Below are 17,214 nucleotides of genomic sequence, written 5' to 3' on the forward strand. Positions count from 1 at the left end.
AGCTGAGTGATGTAACAGGGTGCAGGAGTTGATGTCAGTATGTGAGCCTTCTAGCTGTATGAAGAAACACACACACACAACTACACACACAATTGCACACACACACACACACACACACACACACACACACACACACACACCCAGAAACACACAGAGACACACCTCATCCCACGTCCTTCAGTGTGACAGCATGTTGTGATGCAGAGTGGCGTCTGCTTGTCAAGCTGACAGACTCGCACTGACAGCATGGTCTGAACGCTGCAGACACGGGAGAAAAACACTGATTTTATAAGGCTCCAAACCACAACAACAAGCAGCCTACTGGCCACGAGCAGCACAACCCTCAGGACCATCATCCCTGTTCTTTAGCTGTCTGATGCTGTGTCACTCTGGTGGTTGAGCTACGCCTGTTTTTGTGAGTCTGCCAGGAAATCATGCAGAGATGTAGCCTACATGCAGCATCCTCATATGCAGCACAATGACCTGCTGACCAATGGCAAATTACATCAGGTCAGCGAGATTAAGGGAAGATTGGGGAATCGCTGTAAAATCATATGTATTAGAATTAAATTCAAATATTCAACATTTGATTCAAAGCAGCAACGCAGGAGGTCTGTGAGTTTCTATAATCTTCATTACACTGTATCAGCTTTGTTAAGTGATAGGCATTTAATTATGGGGATGTCATTACTGTTCACACATCACACAGAATAAATGTCTTTCCATTTTCAAGAAAAGCTGGAAGGCGGCTTTAATTGAAACGTGGTGAAAAACCCGTGCCATCTTCGGATTTGATGGGGCTCAAGTGTGCAAGGACCTGCAGTACTGAACCTCAGCCAGTCCCCATCACCTCAGCCATCACCCTGTCATCTGCATTGGCTACACTATTAAACTGCCAACAGGCTGAGAAAGGTAGAAAAGAAGGAGAAGTAAGAGAAAAAGTGGACTGTCTGGAGTTAAATTTAAAAGGGGAAGAAAATGCGATAGGGAGAGGTAGCAACCAAAAGAAATCAAAGAACCAGCAAAGGAGCAAGAGTCCGGGGAAACATGAGAGAGAGAGCTGAGAGTGAAAGCAAAGAGATGAAGACGACAGAAGAGAGAGAGAGAGAGAGAGAGAGAGAGAGAGAGAGAGAGAGAGAGAGAGAGAGAGAGAGAGGGGAAAAACAGAGAGAGAGAGAGAGTGGAGCGGGAACTGTGCAGCTGTGAGAGCGTATTAAACAATCACGTCTGTGTCAGCAGCTCAACACACCAGCAGAGGACATCTTGTATAGTAGAAGAGCTCAGCCGATGCAAAAACATCACTGACGTCAAATCCTGGCTTTGCTTTCTCATGGTTCTGCACCAGGTTCTGCCAAAAGGCCAGTTGATCGAACTCGACCACCTTTGTTTGCAGTGTACCAGGCAAACACGACTGAGGCTATTAACAGAGGATACTGAAACATGCCTGACAAATACAAACCCCTTTAACACACATCGAATCAAAGCGTACCGATTCACATGCTGCATGAAAGGAATAATGCGTGCAGTTTGCAGAGTCAGGCATCATTCGGTCTCCAGAGAAGCTGATTCACAAGCTGCTTGATGTATTGACAGCAGGCGGTGCTGCTGGGGACGGCATCCCCTTAATGTCAATCACAGCAATGACATGGTCCCCCAACAGGCAACAGAAAGACGCACTGAAAACACAAGTGCTCAATGTAAGCACAGACTCACCCATCCACATTCCTGTGGGCATTTAGTGTATGTGTGAGGATGTGTGTGTCTAGCATGTAAAGATGTTGGTTTTTTGAAAATTTCTCACATTCACCCTAAAAACAAATCCTTCTAATGTATCCGAAAGAGTGACGCGTTACATCTTTGTATATCTGTGCATGTGTGTGTGTGTGTTGTGCATGTCTAGCGTGTGCTGAAGGGGGTAGGGCGTCACTGCAACGCAAGCCTCGAGACAAGAGGGTGGTTGCCGTGGAAACCTCAGGCTGAGAGCTCAGCAGCCGGACGATTGAGGGAAAAGAAGGAGGGAGAGGCGGCGGGAAACAGAGAGAAAGAGCGTCTGATGAAAAAATACGAGGGCAACATCCCGAGGGCAAGAAACGAAAACTAAAACAGAGAAAATACAAAGGCAATAGAGCTGGAAGAGGAGGAGGAGGGAGGGGAAATTATATCTAAGAAAGCAAGAAAGACAAAGAAAGACACGGTTAAAGAAAGGAAGAGGAGGGAAGGAGATCAAAGTAGAGTGAAAGAGAGGACTGAAGGAGTGACCGAGGGCTGGGGGGAAGGAGAAGAGCTAGAGGTGGTGTGGCGTCGACTCACAGGGAACGGTGCGGAGGTAGAGGTTGTCTCTGATGATCTGTTGGTGGTCGTGGTCCACTGAGCCCTTGGAGAAGCGCAGGTTGAGGTAGTGCCGCAAATCCTTGTCAACCACCCCTCCTAAACACAAAACACAGCAAGAGAGAGTTTAGAGATGGCTTCTGTTTGACATTTCGTTGGAGTGATGTCCAAGGATCCCACTGGAGACTGAATATTGTTTCTAGATCATTCATGATGTTAGTGACACTGTCCTTGGAACAAATGCATGTTTTCTCCTCAGTGGAAGAACAAGCAGTGGCCTGCCAGGCATTAAAAACTCATGCAGTGTGGTCAATCAGCATCCAGACCTGCATGTTTCTTCATTTTAGATTGTAGTGGACACCCAAATGCTTCTGAAGATACCTTGGGTTTTAATATTTGAATATTTCACTCAGTGTAAACATGGATAGTGGATAGAGAATAAACCAATCCAACTGTTTTCTTTCCTGATACCGATTCTGATACCTCAACCCAGGGTATCTACTAATATGGATTACTCATCCCATATTAGCTCTCTCTTTTCCCTCAAATCTGCATACCACACTGTGCAGGACTTAGTGGAATCATTTTTATGTAAGGTGACATGGTGCAAGGGATTGCTGCAGCACTGAAAACTGTGACTGTGGCCTGCTGTGACTGAATGAATGTAACTGTTCACACTGAACTTTATAACACTGACGAATCAGTCGTATCACTCCATACTGCAATTACAGTATGTGATACTATGTGATCAGACATGACATATGACCTAAGTATAAACAAAAGCAGAACACTGTATGTTAAGATTTTGTGGTTATTTATGAAATGGATTAAACCTTGCACTGATTCTTGCACCAAAGCAAAACTGCAAAGGCTACTCCTGACACACACACACACACACACACACACACACACACAAATAATGGTAATTGTGTAAACCAGTGATCCCCTTGGGGCTTAATGTGCAGTGTCAGCAGGTTGGGTGACAAAGGCCTACAGAGGACAGAAGCTCATAGCACCTCATCTTTGCCTCTCTGTTTCTGCTGATTATTTGGTGTCACACTCCTTTTTGCTAAGCGGAAACAAGAGTAAAATAAAAATGACAAACATCAGCCTATAAGTGAAAGCAGGAGAACAGGCCAACATATCTGTGCTACACACACACACACACACACACACACACACACACACACACACACACACACACACACACACACAAACACACTGTGAGATAATGTCCATGAATAGTTTCTCCTCCCTTCATCCCAAACAAAAAAGCCCAGGAGGATGAGAGGAGGAGAACTTATTCCACAAAACATTCAGTATGCAAGACTATCACATCTGACAGCAGGAGGGATGAGGTTACATGCCATGCATTTACAAATGACAGCAATGTCTCCTCACTCATGCATACTCTAACGACCTGCTGCCAAATTGACTTGATGGCGTTTGGCCTACCAGTGGAGATTAATGCAGCGCCTACCTACTCGTCTAAGCAGCATATAACATACAGCATACCATTGGAGAGGAAATTCTTTACATGAGCTCGCACTGTGCAGATATATACATGTATGCTGGTGACACAGGTAATTGTGATTCTGCAGTAATGAGTCCTTTTGGAATAACATCTTATGTAAACTGACACCATTTTAGCGAGGCTGTGAAGCACTGCGAATTGCTTCACAAACAGGAAAGTGAGGGGAAAGGAGAGAAGAGGAGAGGATGAGAGGAGAGGAGAGGATGAGAGGATGAGACGAGAGGAGAGGAGAGGAGAGGAATGAGGATGAGATGAGAGGAGAGGAGAAGCGAGGAGAGGAGAAGGGAGGAGAGGAGAGGAGAGAAGAGGAGGGGAGAGGAGAGGAGGGGAGAGGAGAGGAGGGGAGAAGAGAGCCAGAAAACAAAGGCAGACAGGATAAAATCTTGATTAACATTAACACTGTTGCAGCGTTCTGACTGAATTGGGTAAACACTAGATCAAACAGCCATGTAATCACACACAGGTATAGACCATATCTTCGACGTGCACAGACACATATTTATACATGCAGACCAACACATATAGATATGTTCAGACAGAGAACAGAAAAAGGCAGTACAACCCAGGCACCTCATCAGCAGCTGGCCCAGATGTTGATAAAAGCAGTCCTTTCTCCACAGGTATACATCCACAGACAGCCTGTCCTCCCAGGCGTCCTCTAGCCTTGCAACCAACCACAGCACATCTCTTGCCGCTTCGGTGAAACCTCACCGTCCTCCTCTGCTTCTCAACCGCTGCTCCAGCACACAGCACCCGGCTGCAGTCAATCTTAATCCCAGGGAAGAAAACGGTGATGGGGGTGGGAGGGGGGGAGGGAGACGTAGAGAGACGCGGAGAGATGGAGAGAGACGACGACGACCATCGGGAGAAAAGACAGGAGAAGGAGATGTGCCAGTGGGAAGCCGGGCTCCAAACAACCTGCCAGCGGATTGGCCAGACAGCTTCCACAGTCCTGCAGCAGCCCCTATATGCTGCTCCTGTTACTGCACTAGAGTGTTTGTGCATTTGTATGTTTAGCGTTTTGTGCAAAAGAGAGAGCGATACTGAGAGAGAATAGGAAATACATGTTTATGTGAATGAAAGCATTTGTAGATGTGTGCCTGTATTTCTGTTTGTGCGTGTGTGTGAGTGCTCCCAGATGCTCCCTGACATTCCTAAAATATTCTGCATCTCATCCACCAGATGCTCTCCCTGTTTGACCTTGTGTAAACGTCACCATCTAGAGAAAAATACTGTGAAACGCAGCAGCAGCGGCATGTGTCACACTGAGATTACACAAACTCATATGCTGATGAGCTCACAGCTGCAGACACCAGTAAAGATGCCTCGAGCGCCGTCTTGGGCAGGGTTTGGTCTGAACACAAGGAATAAACAAACACCAAAAAAGAAAAACACGATCATGATATGAGTTCTCAGCTCAGGGCACAGTAGAATGTGCAGGATGGGTGTGTTTTAAGAAGAAACGGTTCAAATTTAGCAACCTCACAGTTAAACCTGCTACTGTAAAAATCACATCTAACGTGTTATTTGGCTGACTGCTCTGACAAAGCAAGAAAAAATTCTGGGGAAGACAGTTTTATAGATTTCCAAAAATTGTAGCACATCAAGGGGAAAAAGATGACAGCCACAATCAATCACAAACTCATCAAGGCTGACCGCAATCAGTGCAGCTTCTGCCCAGTGAGGCATTACATTAGTCCATGCAGGTCACACAGTCTCCTGTCTGTCAATGGATCCCAGAAAAACCAAACAAAAAACAACAATCATGTTGTAACACTTCAACATGGTGGCCCATTTAGGCTGTCAGCTCCACATTCCCCCTACAGCTGCTGCACACAAACTGGTTGGCTGGTGTTGCTGCTGGCAATGCTTCCACCATAGCAGCCTCCTTTTTATTTATCAACACACTGCAATGGTACAGTGGGTCTCTATGGGCTTGTCTGTTGAATTTATATGTTCAATATCTCCTAGAATATGTCTATTCTGTTACTGCTCAGCAAGTTAACTGCACTCTGAGTGTTTAGCATGCCTGGATCCAAATAGAGAGCAGCCCCTACAACACAGCTATATAACCATTTGAACGATAAATGACTGTGACTGCATGAAAAAGAACATCAGGCCACATCTGGTGAGTAGGTTGAACCAGGTAAATCTTTCCATTGTACCCAATAAAATCCAAAAAGAAATTGGTTTTACAGAGAGAGATGTATAGATGTTGGTAGCATATACACACACATTATGATACCTTTGTTGCTTAGCAACAGAAAAGAAGCAGATTTGTTTACACAGCTGTTGACTGCTGCACACTGCATAGCCATACTCGGAGCAACACTGAATCTAATTAATTTCATCCTAAACATCCACCTAAACAGTACTCTGTGTATTCACATAAATAAAATTTAACACTAATGCAAAATTCCAACATACTAATATCACTAGCTGTCTTTTTATATAAGATGCATTGTCATTACATTTTTTGTACAATTGGTCTACAGAGGATGAGTTCAACACTTGGTTTTAAGTTAAATATCTCAACTACTTGATGGACTGCCATGATATTTGGTAGTATAAAGTGTTTGGTGAGCCCTTATATTTTAGTTTATATTTCAATTTCTCCACTTTCTGATTTTTGACCAAAGCTGCAAAGCCAATGAATCTCCATCAGCTTCAATTGTTTTAGCACTTATGAGAAAATTCTTCTTCTTCTTCAAAATAGTATGAAGACACAAAGGAAGATATATTTTATCTCTACATTGACTTGTTACTTGTTTATGTGTTTTTTTAAATAATCATTTTTTGTATTATCATCAAAACCAACAATGAACTGATCCTACAAGTGAAGAACTTACAAGTATTGTGTGTCTATCCAAAGCCTGATATATCATATTCCTCTGTGCCCTAGAGCTCCTTCATTGTCCGTAAACTATTATAAACATGTTAGTGAGCCACATCCTAGCACTGGGTGACAACACAAAGATTATGAGCACATTAGATTGTTTAGACACGGCTTTAAAGAGTAATGACAGCGCTTATGGTTTTAGTCTCTGGAGAATAGTTCTGTATAAGGCAAACATCACTGAGCACCACTGATCTAGGCAAAGTAACATGTCACCCAGACTAGCAGTGCAGCTCATTGACATATTTTTAATAGTTTCTGGACAACAATGGAGGTCTACAACACAGAGGGATTTGATACATCAGGCTTTGGATACACACACATCAGTTTTCAATTCATTGCTGGTTTGGCTCTACACGAGGTTTGTTGATAATAAGAAAAACCATGAAAAACATCATTACGTCATTATATACAGAGTTGGGCTTGTGATCGCACCTAAGCACTTCTTCATCATTTTGAAGGGACCTCCCATTAGTACTGTTTGTGACTGTCATCTGTCTAGATTGTTGTATTATGTTTTTTTATGATAAATGTGTTCTTTTATATATCTGGCTGCAACCAAATTTCCCCTGGTGGGACAATAAAATTTGACTCTATAATAAAGTTTGACTTTCTGTATCCAGTAACATTATTCAAATGTTAATGTAGGTTCACCAGCATGCCTCTTTAATAACAATGTGGTGTTCTTCTATAAATGTGTCTGTGGTCTAAATAACAGAACAAACAAACAGTAGAGCCCACAGGCTTGTTCTGGTATTTAGAGCACACCACCAAGGAGACTGTAGTTTATTTCAATTACAATTGTTAACAGGAACAAGTAGATCTGACCTGAACCTCCGTCACTGTAACTGCTGTTGAGGCTGTCTGTGTCTCGCTGAGCAGCCATGCCTGCAGTGTTTCATCCCCTCAGAGGATTTGGATTTTCTCCTCCTCATTTAACCAGGAGATATTTGAGATTAAGTTTTCTTTCAAATGTATTATTTTATATATATATATAATTAGGTTTTACCCAGTATAAAGGGAAGTTCAGCTTGTTCTTCACCTCACCTGTTTCAGGGTGACCACATATTCAGCACAGAGCTCCATACGTTTGGGTTTTATTTCCATTTTTGAGAAAAAATTGCTACAGACAACTACAGAGTCAGCAAGACATTTTTGTTAAGTTAATGTGTTTTCTCTCTAGTATTGAATATCTATTTGTGATGAACTTAGCATACCTTTTAACTTGCTGATGATGTCACTGATTGTAGATTTAACTGTAACAGGTAGTCAATATTTAATGCTTGATTTTGTTGCCTTGCTTGCAAGTTGCTTTGGATAAAAGCGTCTGGAGACATGTAAATGTAAACTGAAGGCTGTGTCTGATGCTTGTAGAAGAAAAGGCTACTATTCATCTTTCCATATTTGTGAAGACTGAAACTACAGTGCATCATCAATAAAGTTACTCTATAGCAGGCCTGTTAGTAATGCAACTTTTCTCCCTGAGGTAGCAAACTAAATTACTTAATCCCACCGTCAACGCCCTTAGCAGGACAAGATCACATTCCAACACCTGTCACTTATCTTGATGAGCCGTCTTCCTCGAAACAGCATGCAGCCTGAGGCGAGGCTAACCTGCATACAAACTACTCGCTCAGAAGAAGATGAGAGAACAAGCAATCTTTTATCAAAACGGCCATGCCAGGTTGTTCTGTTTGAACACAACACTGACATCACTTTCATTCCTGCTTTGTGCTTCTGTCTTTTAGTCCTGACAGGTACGATATTTTAATGTAACACTAGACATACACTTATTATTATATTATATTATTATATTTGGCTTTCTATTTGATGTTGGGCCTAATCTTCCACTTTTATCCAAGATTCTTGAAAATCTGCTGCTGAATTACTTTATATTGACATATTTGGTCTGTGGACTACTGTTGTTTGTCATCATCCGTAGTATCTCGCCTCACTGTGATTGCAACACCCAGCTCACTACCGGTTTATAGAAAGTACAGAATGACAGATGTGATCAGGACAAATGGTTGTTTAAGGCTCCCACACAAAACTTTGACAAACATTTTTACTAGGTCCGCTCACTAGCTTTGTCTTGAACTTTCAATTGCACGGCACAGTCCTCCTCAGTGGATGAAGCTGAGCAAACTTCACTGAGGAAGACATTAGAGATGAATCAGATGTGCTAACTCATAAAAACTTTATATCAGATGTGAAAGCTTTGGAAAATGCTGCTAAGGAGACCTTGATTTAAGATTTTTGGGGTGAAATGACTATTTCCTAGGTCAAGAAATTTAAAAAAAAAATGTATTCTGTTATTTTTTGCCTACAACCCCTTGGCTACGAGGCAGCCTGTGTTTACTTATTGTGTCGGCAGCTATTAGTTACATTACAGTACTGAGTCTTGAGTACTACTCTCCTCTAGCTAGGCAGTCTGCAGTACACTGTTTGTATGTACTGTACAGCATTAGGCCTGTGGGGGGAGGAGATAGATGTAGAAACCAACAGGAGCCATTTTGTTTGATTTGGGAAGGGATAATTAGGTCTGACATGCCCACTCTCCCAAGAGGCCAAAGGAGGAGGGAAGCACAGTTGTGCCACATTGATTCTCTGAGTTTCTCTCCTTACAAAGTTAAATCACTCAACTCTTAAATGCAAACAACCCCGCCAGAGTCTTACTATACATGTATACACACACACACACACAAACACACATGCAAGAAAACCACTCATAATCCCAAATTGAACAGAGAAACAGGGAGATGTAAACAACAAGCAACACTATGTCAAAGTTGGCTATACTTTCAATCTTTCAATGTCAAAACACACACATTATGTATAACCTTCCTGCACACACTCCACTCCCATAAATCTTTACTTTCTTTTCCTTCATTCAAACACACCAGACATGAACCATAAACACACAACTGATCCAATCCCAGTCTCACAAACACCCACACACACACACACACACACACACACACACACACACACACATACACACATACAGTACCACACTGAGTAAACTGAAGGTCCGTCTGGCCAGTTGAAAGGCTGAGAACATCTGAGCTGATGTTCGGGGGCGTCTGGGGAGAGCATGAGGTGAAGTGCTGTACCCGAGTGGTTGTCAAAGAGAACAAAACTTTGTGATCGATATCCTGCCCACACTCCCACAAGAGGTCACAAAGGTTACAGAGAGGAATACATAAATGCACGGCAGGAGTCAGCATATACATGGCAGCACCCCTGGAAACAGAAATAAAAAGAGGAATATATATCTTCGCCTGTATTTTCATTCAAATTCTGCTCAAGCTACTGAGTACCGCAGACAATACTTCTCAACCTCTTTTGCCTGTCTAGATGGACTCAGGAACAATGTCAGCAGACGAATGATACCAACAACCTGCACCACTGGATACTGACACATTGACTATTATGATGAACGAATCTGTTCCTCAAACTTAGTCCAATGTTTCTACTGTTAAAAGTACTGTTTATCCTGTTTTATATGTACTTAATGTAGCGCAATCACCTCTTTGTACAGTTCATATACAATACATTCTTCATTGTCCCTTCATACTATTTACGCCTATACTTGTAATGCAACACAATAACACAGATGCACTTTTCACTAACAGTGGGGGCGAGGCTCACCTGGAAGGAAACACAAGACATGAGATGACAATGTGAATAAAAGCTGAATAGACCTTTTTCACATGGCTGCATCACGTTAAAATAATTACTGGTTAAAGGCCATCTTTAATGTTGTTAGTTGTACTTGTAATCATCCTACTATGACAAGTTGACATTACCTTTCAAGAAAGCTGGATTTGCGAGATCATGACATCACAAGATCACATCAGAGTCCATCTTGTCAGGCTTCAAAATATACACTTGTGTTCAATCAACATCCTATGAGGGTTCTCGTGAGATCTTATGAATCCAGCTGTCTTGCAAGGTAAGATGGTGATAGACAGATGGTTCATCCAATCACCTGCCAAGTATCTTTTGAAAATGCCTGCTCTTTTCCAAACACTTTTGAAGGGAGGACTTCTCAGATGGTTCTGTGTAACAAACCATCTGGTGCGTCAGGTTAAAGTTCACAATGTCTGCTGCGAAAAAAACAAGAGTGCTCTGATGCTATCAAGATTTAGATTAAGAAGATTTTATTCTGAAAGCAAAACATGTTAAGGGAAAAACTGGTGACTCATAAAGCAAGCTTATCTCTCAAATCCAAAGTACGAAGAAGTACTTGAGTTCACTGTCAGAGTTGCAGGCAAGCCTTAGTCTTTTGTGTGTAAGTTAGTAGTAAGTTTACCTTTAAATTTAATTTGCACAAATGGAACTACTAATGGTCAATCATGGTCTTGATAAAACTGTCGATTAAAGACTAGCCTCGACTGGTCCAGTGCTTTTCATTTGTGTTGCACTTCATTAAACCAACATAACGAGCTGAACAGAAAAGTAAACAGACTAAAGGAGCAAGTAACGCTCCTTTAGTCTGTTTACTTCAGCAGACATTAACTGAAACCTAACCTACAGGCCTGTAAAAATAAACTCAAACCCCTCAGAGACACATAAATGAAATAAATTGCTTATATATATAAATAACTTTGCTTGTTGCCACTTTGGTTTGGTTCTTTCTTTCCAAACTCAAGGTACACTTTCCTATAACATTGAAGGTGCAGTATGTAGAATTTAGTGTTATCTAGCAGAACGGACTTAGCAGAAATGGAATATAATATTCAAAAGTATGTTTTAATTAGTGTATAATCACCTGAAACTAAGAATTGTTGTGTTTTTGTTACCTTGTAATGAACCCTTTATATCTACAGAGAGAGCAGATGCAGTATTTTTCCCACCTGCATTCTGAAAAGACTCTGACTGTGATATTTTTACACTAACCCAACTGTCTCACACCTCAAGCCTAAACCTAACTAACAAAGGCAATGAGCACTAGCCAATCAGAGACAGAGTAGGGGTAGGTCTTTGTGACAAGGTGGGGAAAAAATGAGGTGGTGCACAGGTTCTCTTCCACGGAGCCTATCATGTTGCACCTGCATGTTTCTACAGTAGAGAATGGACAAACCCAAACACTGATCCTAGAGAGGGCCTTTCACGTGTTTCACAAGTTCCACAGAAACTGCAGGTTATTGTAGGCTACTTTAGTTTAGTGTGTATGATATGTCACAAAGCATTTTATCACTTAATCCATGTTACACTGATCCTTGAGGCATTAAAGAACATTTGTCTCACACAATTAGTTGATTAACAGAGAATTAATCAACAATTATTTTGATGACTGATTGATTGTAGGTCTGTAAAGTAATTTTATGTAATAAAGTCAAATATTCTGATTCTAAGTTCTCAAATGTACTCGATTTTTCTCCATTTCTTGGTCATTCATTATAATAAATCAAATATTTGGGGGTTTTGGATTGTTGGTGAGGGCATTTGTTGCTAAATTCTGAACTTTTATAGACCAAATGTTTAACTTATTGATTAACTGAGAAAAAAATCACAGATTGATGAAAATAGTTGTAGCCGGATCTCTTTTCATAACTGTCCTTTTTTGTCCTTACTGCATTTCTCTGTCCCTCCTTTTTTCCCAACTGACATTTGAGCTTCCCAATTTCTTTCTCTTTCTCTCTTCATCCATCTCTCCAGTGGTCCAGTTAAGACTATCCTAATCTCACCTTGTCTACTTTTTCTTGTTTTACAGTCCCAATTAGGCAAAGGTACTTTGAGCTTTGAGTCTCAGAAGACCCGTGTGTGTGAGAGTGAGAGACAGTGTGTGTATGTGAATCATACTGTATCTGCTGAATTTCCACATGTGGGTGTACTGTGATAGCAATTTAGCTATGGATGAAGTATCTGTTTCCAGTTCTCCTAATGGCATTAATACAGCAGCCGGCAGGGCCTATTATTAATAGTAAATGACAGAGCCACTCTCCTAAAGGTCTTAATATTGATCCCCCTCCTATCCTCAGACTAGTCTTAATGATGATGTTCCTCCATGTCTTTCTCTACAGCACCGTAATCAAGGCCAGACACACATTTACAACCTCCGAGTCACTATAAAGAGAAACAAGCCCACACTACAAATGAGACTTCAAGATTAAAGGAGGAAGGTTATAGGAATTGCCAAGCCCAATATGCCACGTACCATCCTCCTCCTCCCAAAGCGGGCGAATGAATTCCTTGTCTCACCTCGCATTTTTATGCTGATGAGATAAATAGGCCATTGATGGACAAGAAGTGATGTGTGTTTGTGTGTATGCGGTTGCTCATGGTTTAAAAGTGGCTTTATGGAGGTGTTTGTCACTGATTGCGCTCTCCAGTTCAAGCAGTGCTCCTCACACTCTATCAGGAAGAACAAGCAGGATGCATCTTAATGAGAATTAAAGCACACCACAACCAAGAGCTGCAAAAAAGATGATGGAGGAAGAGGCATGAAATGAAACTCTGGAGAAAGGGGAAAGTTGTGTCCTCAATTTTACAGCAATGAGAAGTTGAGTACAATAATGGGCAGCAAGAAAGGAGAGAGATATGACATAGAGTCATAGAGACTACAGAGAGTAATAAGCAACTCATTGGTTTAGGGGCGCAGCGGTCGATAATCTGAGGGGTTAAAACCAGCAGGGGAAGCAGGGTGTGTTCCTGGTCAATAAAAAAAATTAATAATCATGGCTGGGAGAAGGCCGGCTTCTAAGCACCGTAATGATTCTCCTCTCCAATGCTTCATTTGCCTGCTATGGTCTGATAGTCTAATAAACTCTGTCTGTAGTGATTAAGGGGTCCTTCATGCTCCTAAATCCAAACCAAAATGAATTGAATTCAGCTCAACTGTATTGACCTGACTGTTCCTTTCTTTTCTTCATTACAACATGTTAGGATGAACTACATGAACGGTAATATTATACACACCAGGGAGATAAAGTCTGTGAGAGGTGGCCATAAGTCACAGCTAACAAGTCAGGTGGAAAACTACTTAGAGCCCTTTTCACACAGTGGACATTTTTCTTGGACTCATCAGCACAGTGATTGTCATTTCATCATGACCGTCATGATACAGACTACACCACATGTTTTACCATCATAACCCAAATATTTCAATCATTACAGCTAATCACAATAAAATATGGACTCAAATCTGATGCAGCTAACAGATTATTGATTTGAGCACTAAAATGAAGCGTTATGTAAGAGATCTAAATAGCACATGTGGTTTATTCAACTGTGGAAAACTATTTCCTCATTGCTTAGCTGGTCATTATTACTTGGATTTCAACTGTTAGCCTGTCAAACCACATTTAAAAAAAATATATATATGTTATCTGTCTTTGAGATTTTTAGCCTCCCCGCTATACGATGTAGGTGAGACTGTGGCGCTCACAGCTTTGAAAAATTCCATTAAAAATTTATCAGCAATGTGTTTTTCCTGAGACAGTGTTCTTGTCCTGAATAACTCACAGGAAACCATTTCCACTGGAATAAAGAAATAGTCGATACGTAAAGTGTTGACAGAGTAACAACATTGTTTCCAGGAAGTCGAGTTGATGTTTTCAAATTATTTTAAATTTGAGTTGGATAGCTCAAAATCTGGTCAAATGAAACAAATCTATCATGGATACATATACCAAGACAAACGTGAGAAAATATGTTGGGTTTTTTGTGTATTTTGGGTGGGCTAACTAACATATGATATAGCCTGTTTAAAAGACAAGCAAACACGGACAATGAAAAGAATATAATTCTGGTATGGTGTAATTGTTGGGGGATTACAGGGCACTCAGGTTGGTAATTCCAGACATTAATCTTATGTCCATGTCAAATACTCAGCAAAATGATTGCTGACAGACTCAACTCTGTCAAGATTCTCTGTTCATTATTATAATCACCAGTCTGTCTGTGCCACCAGTAACACTTCAGCACCGTGGACAGCAACAACTATCAGACAAGAAAGTGATTAACATTGCAAAAGAGTCGAACTTTTATCATATTAAAGTAAAAGGGGGAAAAACTGCTTACTTCTGACACAGAACCATAAACTGCCAGTGAGTGTCAGTGCAGGGAGTTAAGCTGCCTCAGGCCTACTAAAGACAAACTGATTAGAGAGCTACTGTCCTCTACTGGTGGGAAGCATCAACTACACTGATAAAACTATCATGAATGCAAATGAGGCACTTGAACACATCAGATGAGATTTCCTCCCCGTAAAACAGGAAGCTGTCTGCTGTTGCAATGAACATGATTAGCTAATATAGCTTAATATATTTTGTTTCCTTGATTTTATATTCAATTCTGATGCATCTCTACTGAGGCACTTCTTGAAGTACATTCAAGAGGTGAATTAGGATAAAATCCTTCATCTCTTATTCAAGAAATATAAAAACAAATGTTAGCAAGAAGATAAAGCAAAGCAGACAAATTAGAGGATTTATAATACAATAGTATAGAACAGAATATAATAGAACAGAATAAAATAGAATAGAATAGAATAGAACAGAATAAATAGAATATAATTCAATTGAATTGAATTGAACAGAATAAATAGAATAGAACAGAATAAAATAGAATTGAACAGAATAGAAAAGAATAGAACAGTATAAAATAGAATAGAACAGAACAGAACAGAATAGAATAGAATAGAAATAGTTGAGGTGTAACTGTGTAAAGAAGGCTTTAGCTCAACATAATACTGTGTCTATGAGGATATCCAAAAACACGTTGGCTCCAATTTAAGATATTCAGCTGAGGTGAGCCTCTTTAGAAAGTCAGAAAATCTCAGAACATTGTTGGTAGCCATCCACCAGTGTCAGTGCTGCAGCTGGAGCGGCCCCCTGACGCCAGCTTTTTTAATCCTTCTCATTCAGATCTGAAACCCACAGTGAAGCTATCAGATTAGCGCTTCTGGCTAATCTACACTATGCCGATGAAAGAAAACCATCCGCTGCCTTCTGTGCTGCCGTGCCTGACTGAATAAGATATGATTTTGTGAAACTGGGAGGAGGGGGACTCTTGTTTCAGCACAGACCTGACTCTGTCATACAGGGAAAGTTAGCTACATGTAGTACACGACATTGTGAAAGCAGAACTCGTGTATGTGAATTTGTCTGTGTGTGTGTATGTGTGTGTGTGTGTGTGTATGTGCGTGTGTGCCAGCAGATGGAATGCACAGGGACTGAATAACTTTCAGTTCACATCGATGCAGCAGTTGTGAGGAGCCAGATGTCCTGACTGCCTCGATCTCTGGAGGTGAGACACGGTTATGCCTCTCAGCTACAGTCTGAGGCCTGACTGAGGCCAAGAGGGGACAAAAATGCTGGAACCACACATGGGAGTCTCAGTGACAATGACTGTAGTGACAACTTGCCACTGGTGGTAGTTTGGTACATTTACTCAAGGATTAATATTCTATTTCACTTTCCACTTTATACTTCTCCAACACTGCAGTTCAGTGGACAATGCTGTCCTGTTACCTCGATTACATCAACCTATATTTACTAGTTATCTCATAAATGTAGATTTTACACACAAAACAAATGACAAGCTTATAAAATTGGATCCATCGTTATAGATTAAACAACATATTATGTTGTTAAAATAAGCTTAGTCTCAACCAACTAAAGTAATTAATTTTATGGTATTATGGTACCATTCATTTTATGGTATTTATGTATATTATGTGCACCTGTGAAGAACCCTGTAATTGTGTTTGATAGAAATTAAGTTTACTTATTTACTAGACCTTTACAGTGTTACATATAAGATGACAAAGGAGTGCTGTTCATCTCTTTTGGCTCAGCAACAACAGATGACTTGGCAGATTACAGAAATTCTCAGAAGGTAGAGTAAAAAGGTCCAAAATATAAATATCCTCCACACAGTGCCAAAAGATGGTGAAGCAAAAGCCAAAAACATTTAGTATAATTTGATTTATATATTTAAAAAAAACAAAAAGTGCAGCCAAGCATATCAACGTCATGGAAACCAACAAACAAAAAGGAAAAAGGGAAGAAACAAAGAAAAGTGGCTGCTATAGAGAACTCATGGTCATATGATTTTACCAGAACAGCTGATTCACTGCAAGGAACAAGACCATTTCTTATTCTTCCCACAACAAGGATATGCATGCATAAACTCTTCCTCTCTCAGCATAATGCACATACAAACAAACAAGTTTTTAAGGGAAACATCCTATTCATGTGAAATACGGCCTCTGCTGCAAAATACGACCTCAAACACTACAACATATAGTCCATAACTCAAAGTTCTGTGCTGTTCTGGAAAACCCCTCGCTAACCTGACTCATTTCTTCCGATGATACTCCAGTTGTTGTGGGCAAACTGTGTCCCGACATTCAGATCTCCATTTCAATCACCACGTAAACCCAAGGCAATAAATCAGACACACCACCATCACTACAATAACTGAACATGATATTATCATTACACAT

The 17,214-nt window shown here is 40.8% G+C and overlaps 1 protein-coding gene across 1 annotated transcript in view; it reads right to left on the reverse strand.

Moving 5' to 3' along the window:
* The window catches only part of LOC128358358 (membrane-associated guanylate kinase, WW and PDZ domain-containing protein 2-like), a 74,380-nt gene that overhangs the window by 50,253 nt on the left and 6,913 nt on the right, over window positions 1–17,214 (reverse strand). Inside the window, exon 2 of the mRNA XM_053318604.1 lies at window positions 2,311–2,427. Coding sequence (XP_053174579.1) covers window positions 2,311–2,427 — 117 coding nt within the window. The remainder of the gene's footprint in view (window positions 1–2,310; window positions 2,428–17,214) is intronic.

This window comes from Scomber japonicus, chromosome 5, assembly GCF_027409825.1.
Source record: "Scomber japonicus isolate fScoJap1 chromosome 5, fScoJap1.pri, whole genome shotgun sequence".
NCBI lineage: Eukaryota > Metazoa > Chordata > Actinopteri > Scombriformes > Scombridae > Scomber > Scomber japonicus.